This window comes from Rhynchophorus ferrugineus, unplaced genomic scaffold (assembly GCF_030347505.1).
Source record: "Rhynchophorus ferrugineus isolate W39M unplaced genomic scaffold, kcgeb_rfMv2 rfM10, whole genome shotgun sequence".
NCBI lineage: Eukaryota > Metazoa > Arthropoda > Insecta > Coleoptera > Curculionidae > Rhynchophorus > Rhynchophorus ferrugineus.
This window is the reverse complement of record NW_027472589.1, coordinates 2,452,923-2,474,782: the sequence shown is the minus strand read 5'-3', so window position 1 is coordinate 2,474,782 and position 21,860 is coordinate 2,452,923. Positions and strand designations below refer to the sequence as shown.

At 32.5% G+C, this 21,860-nt stretch overlaps 2 protein-coding genes across 3 annotated transcripts in view; one reads left to right on the top strand and one right to left on the bottom strand.

Moving 5' to 3' along the window:
* Nucleotides 1-21,860, bottom strand: part of LOC143203591 (glutamate receptor ionotropic, kainate 2) — a 148,747-nt gene that overhangs the window by 111,784 nt on the left and 15,103 nt on the right. The gene's annotated exons all lie outside the window — the stretch shown is intronic.
* The window catches only part of LOC143203592 (glutamate receptor ionotropic, kainate 2), a 309,747-nt gene continuing 289,432 nt past the window's right edge, over nucleotides 1,546-21,860 (top strand). The window contains exon 1 of the mRNA XM_076415804.1: nucleotides 1,546-1,852. Coding sequence (XP_076271919.1) covers nucleotides 1,765-1,852 — 88 coding nt within the window. The 5' untranslated portion in view covers nucleotides 1,546-1,764. The remainder of the gene's footprint in view (nucleotides 1,853-21,860) is intronic.

Below are 21,860 nucleotides of genomic sequence, written 5' to 3'. Positions count from 1 at the left end.
AGTCGTGAAAATTTACGATTTTTAGCCATTTTTGAATTTCCTGCCGTCAATTCTGTTTAAATATTTGTAGCTTAATGAAAGTTACTTGGCTTACAAAGAATTTTAAGCTGAATCCAATGATGAGAAAGTAAATTCTCTCCAAGCTTTAGTTTTGGTGATATTAAATGGAAAATTAATTTTAAAAGATTATAAGGTTTCATTTTATGTCAGATATCTTAAAAATCATACATTTTAAAGAAATTTAACATGGATTTTCGTTTCTTTTACACCGAAATACATATAATTTGGCAATTTTATCTCTATCCGATAGATAAAAAAATTCGGCACTTTTTCCATGTATATAGTCGTGAAAATTTACGATTTTTAGCCATTTTTGAATTTCCTGCCGTCAATTCTGTTTAAATATTTGTAGCTTAATGAAAGTTACTTGGCTTACAAAGAATTTTACGCTGAATCCAATGATGAGAAAGTAAATTCTCTCCAAGCTTTAGTTTTGGTGATATTAAATGGAAAATTAATTTTAAAAGATTATAAGGTTTCATTTTATGTCAGATATCTTAAAAATCATCCATTCTAAAGAAATTTAACATGGATTTTCGTTTCTTTTACACCGGATTACATATAATTTGGCAATTTTATCTCTATCCGATAGATAAAAAAATTCGGCACTTTTTCCATGTATATAGTCGTGAAAATTTACGATTTTTAGCCATTTTTGAATTTCCTGCCGTCAATTCTGTTTAAATATTTGTAGCTTAATGAAAGTTACTTGGCTTACAAAGAATTTTACGCTGAATCCAATGATGAGAAAGTAAATTCTCTTCAACCTTTAGTTTTGGTGATGTTTAATGGAAAATTAATTTTTAAAAGATTATAAGGTTTAATTTTATATCAGATATCTTAAAAATCATACATTCTAAAGAAATTTAACATGGATTTTCGTTTCTTTAACACCAAAATACATATAATTTGGCAATTTTATGTCTATCCGATAAATAAAAAAATTCGGCACTTTTTCCACGTATATAGTCGATGTATAGTAGATATTTCATGATGTATCGATGAATGAAATATCTACACTGTCCAGACATATTCAGGTCAGGGACAGTTGAAAAAAGGATTCCAAAGTTTTCTTATTTATGTTTTAATCTATAGATTTCCTAAAATTTACTCAAAGACAGACTTTTTAATGTTAAGATCGGAAATGTATCATTTAATACATCCTGTAATCGGATTATTGCAACGTTTTTAGTATGTATAAATGTATTCAAACCACGAAAGCACATAGTATATAGTTATAGATAGGTTGGTTTATCCAATTTCCATCTTAGTTTGCAAACACGGTGACAGTTTGATCCCATGCATTTTATCAATTACCACAAGACCAAAGTTATACGAGCGACATGACTAAAATCAACAGGTCACGCCGCGCTTCGATGCCCCCTTTGACGACAAAACGCCGTTCTTGTTTGACGTTGTCCCATCCATACCAAACCTCAAGCCCAACCAAGCTCTAATCCAATTCCCTTTTGTTTCAGACGTCGTGCTCGATCCCCAGCCAGGTAAATCCCGATTCTGGAGAGTATAAACAGTCCGACGGTTGACGATGCGTCAGCGGGCGGTGAAGTACGTGGTGGCTCCGACGGCGCGGTATAACAACGCCAACGATTGATCAGTGGGGCGCAGAGGGGAAGGACGCGCACCGTTCATTCTGGACGTTTGGGTCGGGGATATCGGTGGTGACGATAGCAGGACGAGTGAGACATGGTGCTAATGGTGATGAGTGTGACGTTGTTGACGGTGTGCTGGATAACGGTGGTGTCGGCAGGCTTGCCGCCGGTTATACGAATCGGTAAGTTCGAATTTCCTTAAAATTTACATTACACGAAAAGTTGAATACAAATATATTCCTTATATAACAGGTCAATTGAAACGTCCCCGGCTACCATAAAAAACATTTTTTTGACAAAAATTAGCTTTTTATTCAACATAATTGCCTTCAAGGGTGATACACTGATTATAGGGACCCTCCAACTTTTCGATACCATATTTGTAGTACGATTTGTCCTTTGCTTCAAAATAGGATTCAGTTTCGGCGATCACCTCTTTATTCGACGAAAGTGTCTTCTCAGCGAGCATTCTCTTAAGATCTGAGAACAGGAAATAGTCACTGGGGGACATATCTGGAGAATATGGTGGATGAGGAAGCAATTCGAAGCCCAATTCATCGATTTTTGCCATCATTTTGGCTTGTGACACAGTCTTGGAGAAGTAGCATTTTATTTTTCTTCAAATGCGGCGATTTCGTCCTTCAAAGGGTCCAATAACGCTATTTTATAGTCGCTGTTGATGGCCCTCTTTCAAGGTAGTCAATAAAAATTATTCCATGCGTATCCCAAAATATCGACGCCATAACTTTGCCAGTCGACTGTTGCGTTTTCCCACGCTTTAGAGCGTGTTCATCGTGTGCAGTCCACTCGGATGACTATCGATTGAACTTCGGAGTGAAATCATGGAGCCATGTTTGATCCACTATCACATATTGACGCAAAGACTCTGCTCCGAATAATCAACTCGTCGTTATTTTTGGTCAAAAGTGAGCTCGCGCGGCACTCACTTTGCATAGAGCTTTGTCATACCCAAATATTCGTGAATGATATGATGTACACGTTCAGTTGATATCTTTAGAGTGTCTGCTATTCATTCAATTTCAATTTACGGTCATTCAAAATCATTTTATTGATTTTTTAATTGTTTTTGTCGGTACCTATTTTGGGCATCCACTGCGTTCACCGCCTTCGGTGCTTATTTGACCACATCTATTTCGTTTTATCCATATTTTTTTCACAACAACAAAAGTTGCTTCACCCAAAATACTACAATTCCTACTAACGATCCGATAGCAGTCAAATGTATACACGCATCTTTTGAGGGTTTGGGCCAACTACAAACATATGGATTTAATTCTAGTAGCGCCATCTATGTGTTAGGCCGGGGACTTTTCAATTGACCTGTTATGTTTATATCAGATTTAAAATATTAATAGTGAACTGTTGTTTTTCTATATCAAACTCGTGTTATAAATACGGTATGGTACTGGTAGTTTCAAAGGAAGCTAGAATTGTTCGTTTAGCAAAACCACCTGAAAAAATCCGTTTGAATCAATAGAAGGGCCATTATATGAAGCAATTCTGAATCCCCGATTAAAAATATTCTATTCTATTACTTATTATAGAAATCTAGTAAATTAACACTAACAAGCTATTTGTTTTCATACGATTTTAGTATATATTTAAAATTATAAAGTATTTATTCAACGATAGACACTTTGGGCTTAATATATATGTGACTCTTTTTAATGTGCACTGATGTTTTACTTGTAACTTCACCGAAATGATTTAAATGGTTTTACTGTCTTTAATCTTTTAATCAAGCCATCATTACCAAGAGCTGGAGAACCTCAATATTGCTGTGGTGTATGCTTTTGGTATAGTCCTTGATCACGGTATCAGCAGTTTATACCTTCAGGTACTTATGCAGATTATAATTACGAATGTACCATGAAACATCAACATTACCTCACAGTACTTTATTTTGGAATATGTGTATGATATTTTTATTGTTTTGGCTGGTACAACCCACTGGTGTTTTGGCTGGTTTCAAACTTGTTGCAAATCATTGTGTAGATTACCAGTAAAAGCAGAACCAGTACATTTTTCTTGTACTTCAGCTTGAGTCCTTTACATTTTTCTTTACCTGTGGCTTTTACCATCAAGGGTCATGCTATTTAGCTGTATTTCCATACGGGACTACTTTTATATACTGGATTGAGCTTGATTCTTTTGTTGATGAAATCAACACGCACTGATTTACTTTGATTCATTTTTCTATCCAGTATTGTATTTGTACAATAGCTGTTTGTAATTTTTCGAACTGAATCAACCAGTGTTGTTCTCGCCAATTGTTAGGATTGTAATGTTGTCTGCAAATGTAGCAACAACAATTTTTCCATAGTGTGTATCTTAATCAGTGCACTTCTCGGAAGTTCATTTGGTATTTTCTAAGGTCAAAAACCAGACGCCTTTCTTGCGTTAATATAATTTTTAATCTCTTTATTCAAGCTAGCTTCAGTTAGACTAACAAATAACATTTTTAACTTAGCTTGTCCAATGATGAATAAAAATATAAGTACCATCATATGACAGAATATCTGAAAGTTTCTTCCAAAAAGGTGGCATATATAGTGGTAATTAACTTCTTGGATAATAAACATCTTTTTGTGTTATTTTTAATGTCATTATTCCATTTTTTCCAAAATTATTACCTGTTCTTGCTGTGCTAGGTTTAAATGTGTCTTAATATTGAGTTTTCCTTGGAATGTTTCTCATTTTGTGAGACGGAATTTTAAGAGAATTTGATTATTTTATCAGACAGACACGTTGTTGTCATCGAAACACTTGTGCAATTGTAGAACAATGGGTCTGTTGACAGCAAAATAAACCATTATTGATTCTCACCATACTAACAGTAAATTTCAAATTATTTTAACGTTATAAAAGGAGGCTTATTAAGAACGAAAAACTGCTTATTATAATGTAGTGTATAGCATAACTTATAGTTCCCTTATTGTTTAATTTAAATTCTTAGATCATTCTTCCCGATATTTAGCTTGTATTGCTAACCATAAGGATTTAAAATAAAGCAATTACATTTATTGTTATTTACAATTTCAAACTTCATCACCATCCTATCAAATAGATGCAGGAATTACAGGAAAAGTATTTGGGACTACCAATACTGGAAAAAGAGGAACATCTTCACTTAAAGTAGTAATTCTTCCATGTTTCGCCAATAGTTGGACGCTATTACAGTTTTAGAAGTATGAGCTCTTTTAAATTCGATTTTTAAAGCAAATTATAGATACTTATTTTCGAGTCCTGAAGCAATTTCGAAAAATGAAGCAAATTGGTTAAGATGAGAGGTAATCGGTGAACAATTGGGAAACAAACTAAGAGACGTAAATTATATATGGTTTGGACACGTCTCCACAATGAATTCCTCACAGAATATTGTATTGAAATTAGCCTTTTGTATAGAAGATGCAGCTTCAAAGAGGCATGGATTAAAATTACAGAAAGATATCTGAATTTATCTGAATAATGAAAGACTAACACTACCAAACCAGCCAACACCAACAGGGTGTAGTAACAGTAGTAATAATTGACAATCATAGATGATGATGAAAAAAAATCAATTATTTATATTTTTAACACTAGAAATATAAAAATATTCGTTATGTGTTAAAGAAAATGAAGAATAGCATAATAAAGAAACTCAATTAAAACAAAAAATTAAATATTATGAAAAATCAATCACCACGTCGATGACTCTCACCACTATTATCAGAACAATCATAATAAAATCGATTTAAAATATTCCCATCGTCCAATTACACGGTCCTAATACTTCCAGGGACCTCCTTCAGCTGTTCGCTAATTGTTCTGTTGGAATCTTGGTGGTTTTATATTATTTTCCCCTGGGACGACGGAGTCATAATTAGATTCGAACGAAACGAAATTATCTTGACAGCTGTCTCCGAAATCCTAACTGAGATGATGCGTCGATTCTGATAATATTCGGAAGTTTGTCGCTCTTCGGGGAGTTCTGGGACCCGTTCAGGTAGCTCTAGTTGTTTTCTCTTGTTCGTCGCTTGTTGTTTGTTGGCATTGATCCGCGATAGAATGTGTTTTGGTATGTTTCATGATGTAAAACGCTTTTTAAATCAGTTTCAGTGTTGCAATATATTCAAAAGATTAAAAGCTATTTTAAAAATAGCGTCAAATAATCTCTCTTTAACCATATTTATGTTTTAAGTTCCAGTTTTCAATTAGTTCCTAACGCAAATATTTTGTATCTCTAAGTTTTTTTTACACTCGTATAATAACTTTGACTAGATTCATTCTTCTCTAGTTCATATCGTTTTGTTGTTTGTTGTTATTCTTTTTCTATTATTTCATGCAGTTATTTGAAATATTTTTCAATAAATTATACCAGATTCTGTTTTTATTTTCGTATATAACAGCAGAATGAATAAAAAATATTAAATACTAAGAGCCAGTATGTCGGATCATTACTTTCCATTCGGGTAACGTTAAGTGCATTTCCAATGAGCGAAAGATTCGTACGTTCGGTTCGCGAAGACGATTCGCCGCCTACTTGATATTAAACAGGAGAAACGGGCAGCCGAGTGCATCCGCCACCGTTTCGAAAATAGAAAAATAACTTATTCAAAGCACAGAACGTAATAGAGTTAAGGCTACATTAAACACAAATTACTTTTTAATTTCTCATTCTTTTTGACTTTCCGGCGCCTCTGGGCGACGGCCTGCGAGGAAGGCACGTAGAGGAGTTTTTCAAACGTCCGCGGGAGAACAAAAAACGGGAACACAATAAGGGACTAAAGGAAGGCAGAACGTTCAAGGCAAAACAGCAAAAAATCGGTCGGTGTTCTGAGAAAAAATTGTCCTGTTATTTTATTTTCATCATTGCGGAATAGTTTCTTGAATATAATTTGCATACAGAATGTATTTTGCTTGTTTTTTTGTTTTTATTCGATCGAGGAATATTGGTTTTCCAGCTATTAACTTACTAAATCTTGCTTTTCAGGGATACAAAGATTTCATTTGGCAATCCCCTTCTTGATGTAGGTATTGTTGAAAAGATGGAAGCATTTTGACAGCTGAATATTTTACACAAACAGTATTCATAATATATGTCGTTTCCTTGGATTATTTGACCTAAAATTTCATGATTCATTTTCGAATCCCAAACTTTGAAAGAGTTTTAATCTTTGTTATTTAAAATTATATCAATTGGCAGCTACAATCATGGGATTTATATGATAAGTAAGTTTTAAGAATTATAGTAATACAAAGTGGGCATCATACCTTACAAAATTATGACATAATATTTTCTATATATTGGTTCTTGGGATTGTCAATGTTAGGTTCCGTATAAACAGTTAATTAGACTTACAGCATTAAACTATAATAGTTAGTATAGTTAGTTTTGAACGTAGAACTTCTAGGCTTGTAAAAACATGGGAATACAAAGTAGTTATCATATATTAAAAAATTATGAGATATAAAATACAGAAATAATTGTAAGAAAATAGTTATATTTTAGTGTTCTTTTGTTTCTTACAACTTTTTTTTAGCCAGTGTTTATTCCTTATATATAGTTTCAAATATCTAGGCTGAATTTAATCATATGTTTCTTGTTGGTTTAAAAAGGTTGGTAAAAAGTTTCTTTTTATACCAAAATGTTTCTAGTCAAAGATTTTGTTATATTCTTATAAAAGATGAAGTATTTTCAAAGTAGTTGTACTATTTACGGATAGGTGATATTTTAGGGACTTATTAAACATTTTTAGAAAGAAAGTTTTGTTTTTAGAAAGGGAGCATTGAATTCGAACATAGTTCAAGATAAAGGACATATTTAAATATACTACTTATAGTATCAACTATATTCCATTATCGCAATATTCACATTAATTAAATTTTGGTTCCTGGAATTGCCGATTTTAGGTTCCTAGTTTACGATTTTAGGGTTTGGATTAGTTTAGGAATAAGATATTGAAAATACCATCCCGAAGTTATAAAAAAAATTATTAAAAATTAATAAATCAAGTGGTATGAAAATACAAAGTGGTTATCGTTTCTTAAAGAATTATGACAGACCTTTTTCATAAAACAGAAATAAGTATTTTGTAAGGATATACACGAATATAAGGTTATATTTCAGTATTACTAAATAACAGGTGGCGTTTTAGGAACTTATTGCACAACCTAATTATTTTCTGATAAAACGTTTTTGAGGCAGAGACATCGGAAGGTTTCCGGAGTCGATCCGAACCAATGAACATATTTTATAGAGTCAATTATCTTACACGAGACCGTAACTGAGAGACACCGAGACCATTATAGAGGCATAACACGCGTGTATTAGCAGAGTGAAACGAGCGGCCGATACCGTCGCCAATTACCCGCCGATGTCGATTCTACGCCTTCCTTATGACATTTTAACGGGGATGTTTTACAGTAACGGGCCCGCGTTATCTGCTATCGGGGGAGGCCGGGTCGTCGCTGGTCCCGAGGAAGCTGGAAAGATCGCGGGGAAATGGCGAAACCGTCGGATGCCGTTCGGGGGGAACCCTAGGCTGAATCTAATATAGATTGATGATAGCAGACGTCGAACGAAGTGGATAAAATGCTCTTTCAATTTTCTAAATTGCTGCGTACACTCGACGAGTATCCCTGCCCTCGCGGGGGGTTTACTCAAGCACCTGCTCTCGCTCTGCGTACTTCTTATTCTCTGCCATGAAATTACTGCTTACACACAATAGCGCAACGGTCGCGTCAGATAAAGTGTAGGTTGAGCTTTTCTGAGGGAAAAGCCCATATATCAGCATTAAGGAGACCGGAGGAAACGCTGTAAAAGCAGTCTTGAATATTCTACGACAAAATATGAAGAAAATAATTTGTTTTTTACATGAAACGCGACTTGAAGTCTCTAACTGGGTGCTTTCCAAATATTAATTCTGTATAGTTGTTTTTGAGGAGACATGATTTTGAGCAAATAGCTCTATCCAAATGATTCTAATCCGACGGATCTGTTCTCCGAACATTGCTTCTGAATTAAGTTCTGCGAGTAAAGCTTCTACATCATAAAAATAATGCTGAAAACTAATTTGTGGACATTATAAATAGCTTAGGCCGTGTTATATTCAGATTCAAGCTTATACAATGATGTTTTAAATCATTACTAGCAACCCGCCCCGGCTTCGCACGGGTGCAATGCTGATACTAAATTAAATACACTACAGAAAAAATATGAACGTTGTATATAAAAACATAGCGGCCCGCTCCGACTTTGCACGGGCATAAAATATATATGCCTATGTCACTCAATGAAAACATGATTAAAATCGATCCAGTATTTTTGGTTCATTCATTACTGCCCTTGGCCTACACGCATTAAATTTGGAGTAAAACAATTCCTCTTCACCTATACTTACTATGAAGATTTCTTGCTATCTTTGGAATATCTAAATTCATACAATTTTTATTACATTACACATTTTTAAACGCAAATTTTAAATTTGTAATATCTCCGAAAATATTTGTTTAATTTACATGCTGTAAGGAACCATATTGATCTATATTAATTGCACACTGTATTTAAGGTACTTAATTCGATAAGGATTAATGCCGTATTGCTTAAAATAGCTTCGTAAATAAGCCATTTTCTCACGTAAAAAGTAAACAGTAAAAATGGTTAATGTGGGTTATCCCTAAAAGATAAACATATACCATCGCGGACTTTTTTCTAGACCTTTTTATGGTGTACAATACTGTAGTACATTAATTTGATCTAACTCGTAGGGTTAGGCAGCGTTTTTGCTAATTGCTAAATAAGCCTAAAAAATAGGTTAATTTACGACATCACGTTAGAAACCTCTAAAATTAGCAATGTTGCCTTAGTATATTATGCATGTATTATACATATAAACCTTCCTCTTGAATCACTCCATCTATTGAAAAAAACCGCATCAAAATCCGTTGCGTAGTTTTAAAGATTTAAGCGCACATAATGATATAGGGACAGAAAAGGTGACTTTGTTTTATACTATGTAGTGATTTTATATTATATGTAATTTTGCTGGCTGAAGAATGCTGAACCATGGTTTCCTCTGAAAGTTCGAAGATATCGAATTGAAAGTATTGAACTCGATCAAAATCCATATTAAGGTCAAGGCAACCGGACATATTTGAATATTTATTATATCCCAACTAGCATATTCAACAAGTATTAGTATTTAGAATTGGCGATTTTATTGTCCGAGTTCAGGATTTAGGTTCAGTTAGGAATCAAACTTCCACCGTTAATTGATAGAATGAATTGTATCCTGTATAGAAAAAATTATTACTTGATAGTGATAACCAAATTATATTTTGAACGTAGGGTCTGAAATATTTTAAAAACATAGAAAAGCAAAGTGTGTATGATGCTTTAAAAATATGACATAATTTTCCATGCAAAACATAAAAATAAGTATTTTGAAGGATATAGTCATATTTCAGTATTTCTGTTCTTACAGAACTTTTTTCAATTATTAGTTCCAATTATTTATATATAGCTTCAAATATCTAATTTCTATTTAGCCAAGGAAATTATTGTAGTTTTAACAAGCCGGTGTTTTAGAAACGTAATAAACATTTTTAGGAAGATTATAAAATTAAGATATAATATCTCCTATAAAGTATAGAAATAAGCATTTTCTAGGAAATATTTAAATGTACGTATTTCTTTTGGTTAATAAATTTTTTCTTAATTATTAAATTCTTTTATTCGCTTAAATATCTAAGTTTTATTAAACCACATATGTGTCTTCTTGGTTTAAATGGAAATTTTAGCGAATCAAAATTTTGTGTATGACCCCTCAAAATATGAATATGTTTTTAAAAGCACTTCTACTATTTCCTTTAGGGACTTATTCAACATCTTTATGAAGGTTAATTTCTAAAAGTTTGAATAAAGATATGCAATTGATTTATCTACAACTCAGCATAATTTTAAAGCAACTGTTGTTGAAAAAAGTTTAAAATATAGGCGGCTTTATGTTTTATATGTTTTTCGTATCACAGGTCTCATATACTTAATATAAACTCTAAAAATCACCATATTCACAAAAGCTTAACAGCTTAATTAAGCACAAAAGCTTAAGCAAAACACTGGTTTTGCTTTAAAATAACAGTATAAATATTACTACCTCAAAGGTTTTTTTAACATAGAGTCTGTTTTAAAAATTATGCCAATACAAAGCGTGTATCATACCTTAGAGAATAATGAAGAATTTGCGTTTTATTATTCTAAAGTACAGAGAATGTTCAAAACAATCATCAATACATCAAATTACAATGATTTAATTAATACATAATATTTTTTTGATAGATTTACATGAGCTATAATGAAATCAGATCCATATTAATCACATGTTGCTATGAATGAGAAAAAACATGTGCGTTGTTTATCGAGTAATTTATTTAAAACTCGTTAGCGTTGCTGCACCGGATGCTTTTGAAGATCCGCAAATATTAGATTTAAAAAGTTTTAATTAATAAATGCCGAGGCCCCATCAAAAAATAAACAGCCGACAGAATGGATTATGTTTGACGACAAACAATCATAGTTAATGAATAAATTTCGATATTATATTTAATTATAAACGAACTTTTATTGTATGCGTGACGTGGGTATCAGTTTTGTGAATAAGGGATTTTAATTAAGCGTTGTGCGTATCGACGTATTGGCGCTACCTGATGATTAACCAGCAAGATCATTTTGATTTATTTCTTCTGTGTAAATTTTTAGATTTATTGAGTGCAAGTGTATATTATTATTATTAGAATTGTAGCTTATCAATAGCTCCTGTTTATTGTGTATATAATGAATGTTATATATTCTTATAAGGTAGACATATTCATTCCAAAAGAAATATAGATTTGAAAAATTAGTTTTAAAATACTTCCAATTGCCAAATAAAAAGTCTCAAATGTGTACATAGTCAACATTGAACCATTAGAGAGCCATGCACATCTTCTGAAAATAAAAGGTAAGTAGGAATTGTGCCTTAAACAATTATAATAGATATGATTTGTCACATATAGCCTGGAAATATATGGTTTGTAGGGTAATAGATAAATTTGTACTATTTTACACTATTTTTACCCATTTTTTATTTTGTTCGCTCTGGGTTTTGTTTTGTTTGGTTATACGCCATAAATATTTTGATTTAAAATACGCCTCATCCTAAACAATTTTACTGAATCATTCAATCATAATTAGGTTAGACTCTAATTCTTTTTCCTGATTTAGTTGTCAGTCAGTTCCATAAATAGGATTCCGTCCTTTTAATTCCAGCAAAAAGCCACCGATGTGTAGTAAAACAAAATCGAAACTATTTAGGCATCTTCCCGGCTCTTTCGGAGGTCGGATCGTCTGTGTGTGTGCGCGCAGAAAAAAAGAATAGATTAAAGAGAAAAGTGTTCCGCCTATAACTCTCTGACCATAAAAAGCCTCTGGGAAGTTGTTTTTATTGCTTTATTTTTGATGCGCCCGCCAAGATGGCACCACGCTTTGCCTCGCACAAAATTCTTCGACATAACGGCCTATAATTACCACAGCAAGCAGTTTGTCATATATAACAGTTGCTGGAATATTATATAAAACCTTCAAAACTCTGTTGATCAACTAAAAATGATGAATTTGGCGAATAGCCAGTTAGTAAGTAAATTCAAGCAAATCAAGGAATATGAACAACATCTGTTGCATTATTTTAATATAGAGGGGGCGAATGCTAGGTAAAAATATATTATTGAAATGAGAAATCAGTTCATAATTACAGCCTTTAACTATCTTTTCCAATAACTGAAACTAATTGTTGAAGAAGAATATTCCACAGATGACCAGCTACATCATATTATGAATGTAATTGAGAATAAGCCAGATGAGTCTGATTCTGGATTTGAATCGTAATTTCATACGGTGATGAATATTCAGATGTAAATCAAACCAAACCAATATTGTATATACTTTACGCTAGTGATATCCCTAAATATGAAGAAGTAATCATGAAAATTGAAAACTACTCCGTATAAGTAACAATACTAGAGCAATAACTAGACAACAATATATAGAGCATAAACAGCTGTCAATAGCATTTTGGATGCTACAAAGTCTAGACATGTGGATTTCACATACAAAAAAAATATACAATTATAGTTGGTTCTAGAATAATTCGTGTGTAAATAATAATGTAATTAATAATTAGGTGTGAAAACTGCATCGCGTTGTAAAGCTGTGTGTGTTGCATCAGTAGGAGTACATCCAACAAATGTTAATTAAGTTCAGATCTTAGGTCTGGATAATAAAAACAATGTGAAGGAGAAACCACTAGTTGTAGATAATAACAAGTTGTAATATGGGTGCCGTATGCTTCTAAACAAATATATTACGGATTTCTGAGGCTAATATCTTCAAGGAAACGACCCAACATTCAAATAATGTCACTTGCATATTATATATAGTTGTATATATATTACGAAAGTAGGTCAGTCTGAGATTTACTGATACAAATTCTGGAATAGATAGATATACTCTTTAATATTCTATAGTAAAATACGACAAAACGCTGCATATAATAACATATCCAGACTAAGAGGTTGAATGCTACTCATAAAGTAATAACAACTTGAAACATCATGTTAGACAAAAAGCAGAGAAGATTAGACTCAAAGTTAACCAACTGTACTAGTTAGTCAGAAGATATACCCACCTTGATCTAAAATCAAAGTGGGAGAGTGCTATTATGGGGTAGCCCTAAAACATCAAAACCAACGTACCCAAAACAAAGCTCTACCATTAATTACCAATACTTATCGCTACGTAACCAACGAAAAGCTGCAAGATGACCTCGGAATTAAATGGATACACGAAGCGATTCAAGATTTCGCCCTAAAACATGAAATAAAGTCGCTAAATCATTGATTGAAGCGAACCAAACCACACGAACTTGTTTAGTGTTAAAGTGTATTCTTAACTTTAGCTTAAGTAGATTAGTATTATTTTAATTAATACATACTGAAGTATTAATTCTGCACTCGCCTTGCTTATGCATTAATGCAACAGAATAGTAGTAATAAATTAATTTGTATATTAGGATGTTTACCAAGCATATCTAATGTAAGATGCAATTAATAAAAAAATTAATAACGTTTCCATTGTTTTAATATCCATTTTTTAAAATAAATTAGTATTATTGTATGTAAAGTCGACACATTTAACAGACATCTCCACCCGAAGCTCCAGAACATTATCAACATCCACCTGATGGCGCATCAGACAGACCGTAACAAACAGCTTCTTCGTTCCCATCAACCGTAACGATATTTTCGATTCCGGCGAAGGAACATCATTAATTAAAGTAAATTTTCTTCAATAAACCTTTCGTTTCGCTCGGCGGCGAGGCGGAGGGAGGGAGGTAGTGAAAAAAACTCATTCAACGAACTACGTATGTCGTCTGCTGGACCGTAGCAGCAGACGGCGGGCTGCCACATTAACGACATAACATCTCGAGTACAAACAGGAATAATAATAAATCAAAAGCGAAGCAGTCCCGGCGGATCGACGATAAATCATTCAGACAAACAAACGGACGACACCATCAATCATCTGTTTAAAGCCGATGGTAATCTCTTAATTTAATTTTTAACGAGCTGCTTCGGTTGTCTTGAGGGCGATGGAAAAACCGACGGAAGATCTCGCGAAAGTATTCGGGTCCTCGGAACCTCTCGCCCCCTCTTGCCACTCCTTTTTCTGCTCCGTCTGTGCTGTTCCCTGCGACGCGATTCTAAACCTGGTATTAGTTCTTTTGTTTTACTAACAGTTCGCTTTAATTTGGTGAAGAATACACTGGAATTATAGAAAATAATACTTTTCTGCTACAGAGTATACAAACTTGTGGAAAAATCTATTAACATTAAGTGGTAATCATACATTAAAATATTATAACAAATGTGATTTTTAAAATAAATTATAGTAACGCATATCGTGTTTTTTCTCTTCTTGAGGGGAAAAATATTTCTTTTGTTTTATACAACTATATTCCGTACTACTTATTACAGTTTTCTTTGAAATTGATTGCTAGATGTTGCTATAATTCAATTGATAGCTTAGCACAGGATATTTGTACGTGTCAAAAGTATAAAAAAAGAAAGTGAGCATCATACCTTCAAATATTATGACAAAGTTTATCATTATCTGCAGATGTTTTAAAATAACATATAAAAATACAAAGGGATCAGATCATCATATATAAAAAACAGATATTTTTCTATTAAATATCAGTATAAATATTTTTTAGAGAAATAGTTATATTTCAGTAATAATTTTGATTTATATAAATTAATTTTATTTAGTATTTCTTTTGAAATTTTCTGGCAGATGTTTAAACTCAATTGGCAGCTATAACAATTGGGTATATTTGATATAGAATACGTTCATACCTTAAAAAATTATAATAGAATTTTATAAATAAATAGTTAAATTAGTTCAGTATTAATTTTGTTTAATGTAAGTCAATTTTAATTATAATATTCTTTAAAACTTTTTGGTAAGTGTTATATAGTATATATAAAATATATCCCATGGTTATAAATGGTGTAAAAATATGAAAAGTTTTTCATTCAAAGCAGAAACTTAATTATTAATTTATATAAACTGTATTTTTACAGCTGATGCTAGTCATTAACAATATTAATTCAAAACACATTTTATTCATTTTTTCTGTAATTATTAGTATATATATATATATATATATATATATATATATATATATATATATATATATATATATATATATATATATATATATATATATTGTATTATTATTAATCTTCATTCAACATTCATTCAAAAGCAATGTGTATTGAAACAGATAAACGTAGGCTAAAAAATACAATACTTGTAAGTCAGCATAGATAAAGTAACGTGGTTAAAATTAACATTATTTTAACAGTATTCGGCAATGTTAGCTTGATCTTCTTTACAGAACCACAGTCTTTATTTTGGAATAAGAAACATATATTTAAGCAAAAAAAAGACGGCAAATAAAAAGGCATAAAGTAAATTACTTCGAACTTCTCATACCGCAGGGCATTGACAAAAAAAGAACAAATAAGAAACTAGAAAGGAATGAAACTTTTCAAACTTTTTTCATATTGATTTCGAGGAAACCCATCAGACGTTTGATTAAATAATATCGAAATTTACCTGGACAGATAAATGTTCAATTTATTCTCGCACCTTCGACGTTCGCCATTTGTTTTTTATAGGTTGTCAATTTTTTCCATCTTATAGTCTCTTGTGGCTGTATCCTAGGCGGAAAACGCGAAAAGAAATAAAGAGGATGTTCATATTTCTTCATGAAATTTATCGTGAAGTTAAAAAAAGTATCTATATATATATATATATATATATATATATATATATATATATATATATATATATATACATATTAGGGAATATTAATAATTTCGATATTAATTATTGATTTGATTATAAAAATAAACGATGATTTATAGAGATTTAGAGAGGATAAAATATAGTTAAAAGGAAGGTTTAAATAAATTAATTTTAATACCCTTGAAGTTATTATTTTGTGCGTATATTTTAATATCATCATTTTCTGCATATTATAATATATTTATATACTAATGACGTAATAGTACCTACGTAAAATTCTTTGATTAATAAGGAATTAAATTAAATTTTTTATGGAATAAGCCATAATAGTAATACAGGTTATGAAAAAAATGTTTTCATACATATTTTTGTATATCAATTTTCATTGCAGATATTTTAGTACACTTATTATTATTTATGTTAAATTATATGCTTAATAAATGTTTAAAATTATTATTTTAAACAAAATGAAAATTTTTGTCTTTTTGAAGTTATGTTTGCTGATATTTCTGTTCAAATAATAGCATGTTAATAAAAATTACAGGAATTATAAAGAATGTACGGATCGGAAGTTTTTAAAGTTTTTTACCCCAAAATACATATATTTTCAGAGTTTTATCTATATACGTTAAGTAAATAATTTTGGCACCTTTCCCATATATATAGTCGTGAATATTTTTGTTAATTTTCCATTTCCAATTTTTTTTCTGCCAATTTTGTTTAAATATTTAAATAATTTTAGTTGAAAAAAATGCTGAATAAAAGGCTAGTATCACTATTCTTAAGTTCTGAAGTTGTACAATGGGGAGTGCATTTTCAAGCAACGAGATCTCTGTTTATGACACATATATAAATAAGTATAGATTTTAAAGCAATATAGTATAGTTTCATTTTTTCATCCCAATATATATATATATATATATATATATATATATATATACTGATGACGTAGTTAGATATATACTTAATTGATATTTTTAATTGTAATTAAGGGTTCTCTCACAGAAAGCTCCATTTTAAGTATGTATTCAGTTTTTCACTAAATGTACACACTAAGAAGCAGTTTTTTAAAAATAGAGCATTTTTTGGTTTTGATCTAATTATTCGTTTTAATTAATGGATATTTAAGTGGAAAACTAGTTATCCAGTTTGAGCCTTCTGTAGCGACCGCTACAACCCTTTAGGCCACCACCCATTCACCTACATCAAAGTCAAGGGTTGGTAACGCTGGTGAATTGGTACTATGCGGTTTCCGGCTATAAAAGACCACCACGGCGACGTTTCGCTCTTTTTTTCTTTTCTAGTATAGTAGAAATAGTGAGTAGTAGTGAGTGTTCAGATAAACAATCGCATTGACAGCTACACATTACGACCGACTAGACAAACATTCCTACACTTCTTCGAAGTATACTATCAGTACCGTCGATAACGTCTCCCGTGAAAGATTCAACAATTTAGTTGTTTTTATCACACAGGTTTCTTTCGAAGTCTGAAAGCTTATCGCAACTGTCTCAAAATAAATTATATAATACACTGAAATATAACCTACAAGACTTGGCAAGCAAACTGAGGAATATATATTACATATACTACTAGAATATACTACATCGCAGTATTAACTCGGAACCTGTATTGCCAACATACAACAAGATGTACTATATGTATTCGGATTATTTTCCTTATCCCTTATATATCATTGATTTATGGCTGATTATGATATTAATAAGGAAAAACCTATTTTAAAATATTATAAATAATAATGTAATTTGATCTGATAGTACAAGTAATAAATAAAAACAAATAGAATCAGAAAAAAAATTAATATAAAAGGTAATTTATTCCAACTGAAATTTAATGAGAATTTCTCCATTAATGCTGATATATATTGACTTGCTTCCCCTTCTCTGCTCTTTTTTTTTCGAGAAATATTAATACCGACGAAGAATAATGACAAATAAAGCCGGGACGGTTTATTAATTGCCATAAAAAATCGCACTCTTGCAGTTTCTCGACGGTGGCCCGATATAGACTGTGGCGCTGTTCGCTTTTTCCGGCACTGAGCCAGGAACGGTGACAATTCCCCGGAAAATGTTCCCGTCGACTTTTCCATTAGTTCGACGAATCGACGACCGGTCAGCTTCGCTTTCAATTTGGCGAGTATCATAGATGGTTCTTTTTTTTGTACGATAAATCGTTGTTGGTATTTGTTCAGTGGAGATATTGTGACGATATCGAGACTCTCTCCTTTGATTGGATGTTATTAATGAAATATTGTTTACATATTTAAGTCATATAACTTAGCATGATGCAGTGAGATACTACTGTTGAAGTGTAGGAGATGACACACGTTGATTCTCTCGATATATATGAAGCCGAGAGATACTGAAAGGTGACTTAGACTTTCTAAAATATTTGGTCAATATTATATTGTTAGTGCTGAAGTAGAAAGTGAAAAAAGTTGAATATCAAGTCCGACATGCAAGAGATGAAGGAGGTATTTGGTGGAAATGGTAAAAGGATGATGTATTATAAGTTCTGAACTGAACACGGAGTACTCTCCATTAATTGATAAGAATGGCCTGAGATTAACAGCATTACAACTATACTACCGGTTGAAGATCTTCTGTTCTGTTTAGATGACGCTACATGATAATCCAATATTAGTAATTGTAGAAATAAAATAAAAATCAAAGAAGAGAAGAGGTGGCAGGGTTACTTAACAAAACGCTGGGGTCATGGTATATTGTATGTGGAATAAATAGTACCGATAAACATTATATATTATGATATATTCACAGCCACCCAAATCGTGACCAACCAATCCAATAAGTATAACACATTATATATTACATTGTTACTAATCGTTTCCGGCTAACCTACACTTTGTTTTTATGATAACTTAAATCTAAATATATAACTAGGAGGGCCCATCGGCCCTATCTAAGTATCTGGTAAAATAATATTTATACATGCCACTGCTGTATTTTTTATTATATATCTCACTACATATCACTACACAAGATCAGATGATTTGATACTTTTGAGTCTGTGTCCTGCTCTGGTGGTATCCAAAAGTTGCAATACTTCAATATTCTCATGAGAATGGAGTCTTTCCTCATGCCCCCTTGCAATTCTCTTGATTTCTCGACTGACTGTGGGTATCTGAAGGTCTCTATGTAGGTAGTCAGTACTGTAATATTTGTGTGGGCCCACAATAGTTCTCAGGACTTTGCTCTGAAAAATTTTTAATTTTTTATGTTACTCTTTGCAGAACAACTCCATAATTGAACTTCGCATGTTCGCATGTCCATGAACATAGGTTTCAGTATTTGCTTATATAATAGCAATTTATTATGTAGTGATAATTGTGATTTTCTTCCAATTAACCAATATATTTTACAATATTTTAATTCAAATTCTTTTATCTTCTTCTTTATATGTTCCTTCCAGCGTTCTTGTTATATGGAATGATAGTTATTGGTGCTGGTATGGTCTGATTTAGGTTCTGAGTGTAATGTACGATTTTAGTAGTTCGGTGTGTTGTTTTGGTAACATTTTCTGTAGTTTATGAACAAGGCCTTCATGCCAAACCTTATCGAAGACTTGTGTTACATCTAAGAATATAGCTGAGCATACTTTTTTACTTTCGTAGGCTTTTTGAATAACATATGTTATTCTATGGACCTGGTCAATTGTTGAGGGCTTGTTAATAATCCCAAACTGGTGTGTTGGTATTAGGTTTTTCTCACTATGATCGTTTTTTTTTCTTTTCAACAGAAGTTTTTCAAAAACCTTAGATATTAATGGTAGCAGTGATATAGGTCTATGGCCTTTTATTTCGTTTGAAATAATGCGATTGAATCAGGAAACTACGCAGAATGGTCAGAATTGCTCAATAGGATACGGGTTGGCTTGTATTATGACAACTCCAGGCAATGCTCTCTGTTGTTGTGATTAATGTGCACGAACTCGCTTCACTCTAAGCCTATCCATTTCATTTCTAGTCACTGTCAATTCATTTGGAACCTACTACTATTATTATTTTCTGTTTGTCGCTGAGCATCAGACCTGTTAACGGTGAGACAGTTCGTCGCACATTACCAACCAATTCAAAGACTTTTATAATCAACAAATTATAATCAACAAATCAGAAAAAATGGTCAGAATGTCTTACATCATGATGATGCTGGATCACACCCATAGTGATTCGGACAAAATTGAGAGGGAATGTCTTGAAAGTTTTGATGTATTCACTGTATAGTCCGGACCTTGTGCCCTCCGATTGCCATTTGTTATGGTCTTTGTAAAACTATATTAACGGTGTAAAGTTTTCTTCAATAGAGGCTTGTAAAAATAACTTGGTTCAGTTTCTCCCCTCAAATCCCCTCAAAATCCCCTAGAAGATCTACGGTGACCGAATTACCGTGTTAATAGAAAAATTACCAAAGACCGTCGATTAAAATCGTACATACATGAATAACGTTTGTTTAAAAAAGATGAAAAAATTATTCGTTCCCCAATCCTGAGCTTGGCAGTATTAAGGTCTCGATATTGACGATGAAACTTAACAGTTTCAGCATCCCAGCGATTTAATAAATATTATGTTAACGTTTCACCGTTTCGCCCCATACGTTAAATAATATTAAACATAACGCCCCCGTCTGTTTATATAAAACCTTGAGCGATAATATAACTCCATGTTGGGACGAGCCGCCGGGGGAAAAAGACCGAAAGAATAAGACGCCGTGATTAGAACAAGACAGCGACGGGCGCGAGAGCGAGACGGAGCTACGGGTGGCGGAAGCGCGGCGGGGGCAGGGAGTGGTTCTAGGGGGGAAAACGTATTTTATTAGTGTGTACATGATAAAATTGCGAAACTTTTTTGGTATCTAATAAAATTCCGTCGTCATGGCAGTGGTAGACGGTCGAAAAACATTAGCATCTTTTTTGTCCTCCTCATCCTCCTTGTTCCTTTTCTTGTACTTCGGCTGACACTCGAGCCGAAATCTCCATACAATTAGAACGGCTACCGGTCGAGGCAACTTTTTTCATTATCTTTTAATAAGTCATTTAAATTGCCGATGTTATTGTTGGAAGATCGCGACCGATGGTACCGACGAAAGTTAAATTAAATATATCCGCTTTCTCTGACTTATTACCAGCAGGAAGAGGAAACGGAAATGTTATTAGAATCTTGAGAGATGTCCCTCTCTATGAGATGTAAACATGAACATGAAACATGGCATGTTGACTGCTTTTGAAAAACCTGTAGCTCTCTTGTAACTCCCAAGCACAAGACTCAGCGGGTATATCTCTATATAGACCATTTTCATGTAAGCATTTACTATATTTACTACCTTCATAATCTTTAATGTATCCCGTAAACGTAATATCCGGATAAAATACAGTCGATCAAATTTCGTTTATCGTAATCACAGTACTGCCTCAGTATGTGTGTAACTAATAGCTATATTATTGTTCTAGTTATCAGGTTGTGTAGAAAATATATTTTAGTGCTGTGTAACGACCTTAATTTTACTTCTAAATGGCAAGTACAGGTGGTGTTCTAGAGTTTAGTATTAGTAATTTAGGAAAATAAATTGGCTGGATAATAACAGGTCAACTAAAATGTCCCCGGCCTGACACATAGATGGCACTACTACAATTATTGAATCCATATATTTTTTAGTTAGCATTAACCCTCAAAAGATGCGTGTATAAATTTGATAGCTGTCGGATCATTAGTTTGTGAATTATAGCATTTTGAGTGAAGCAAC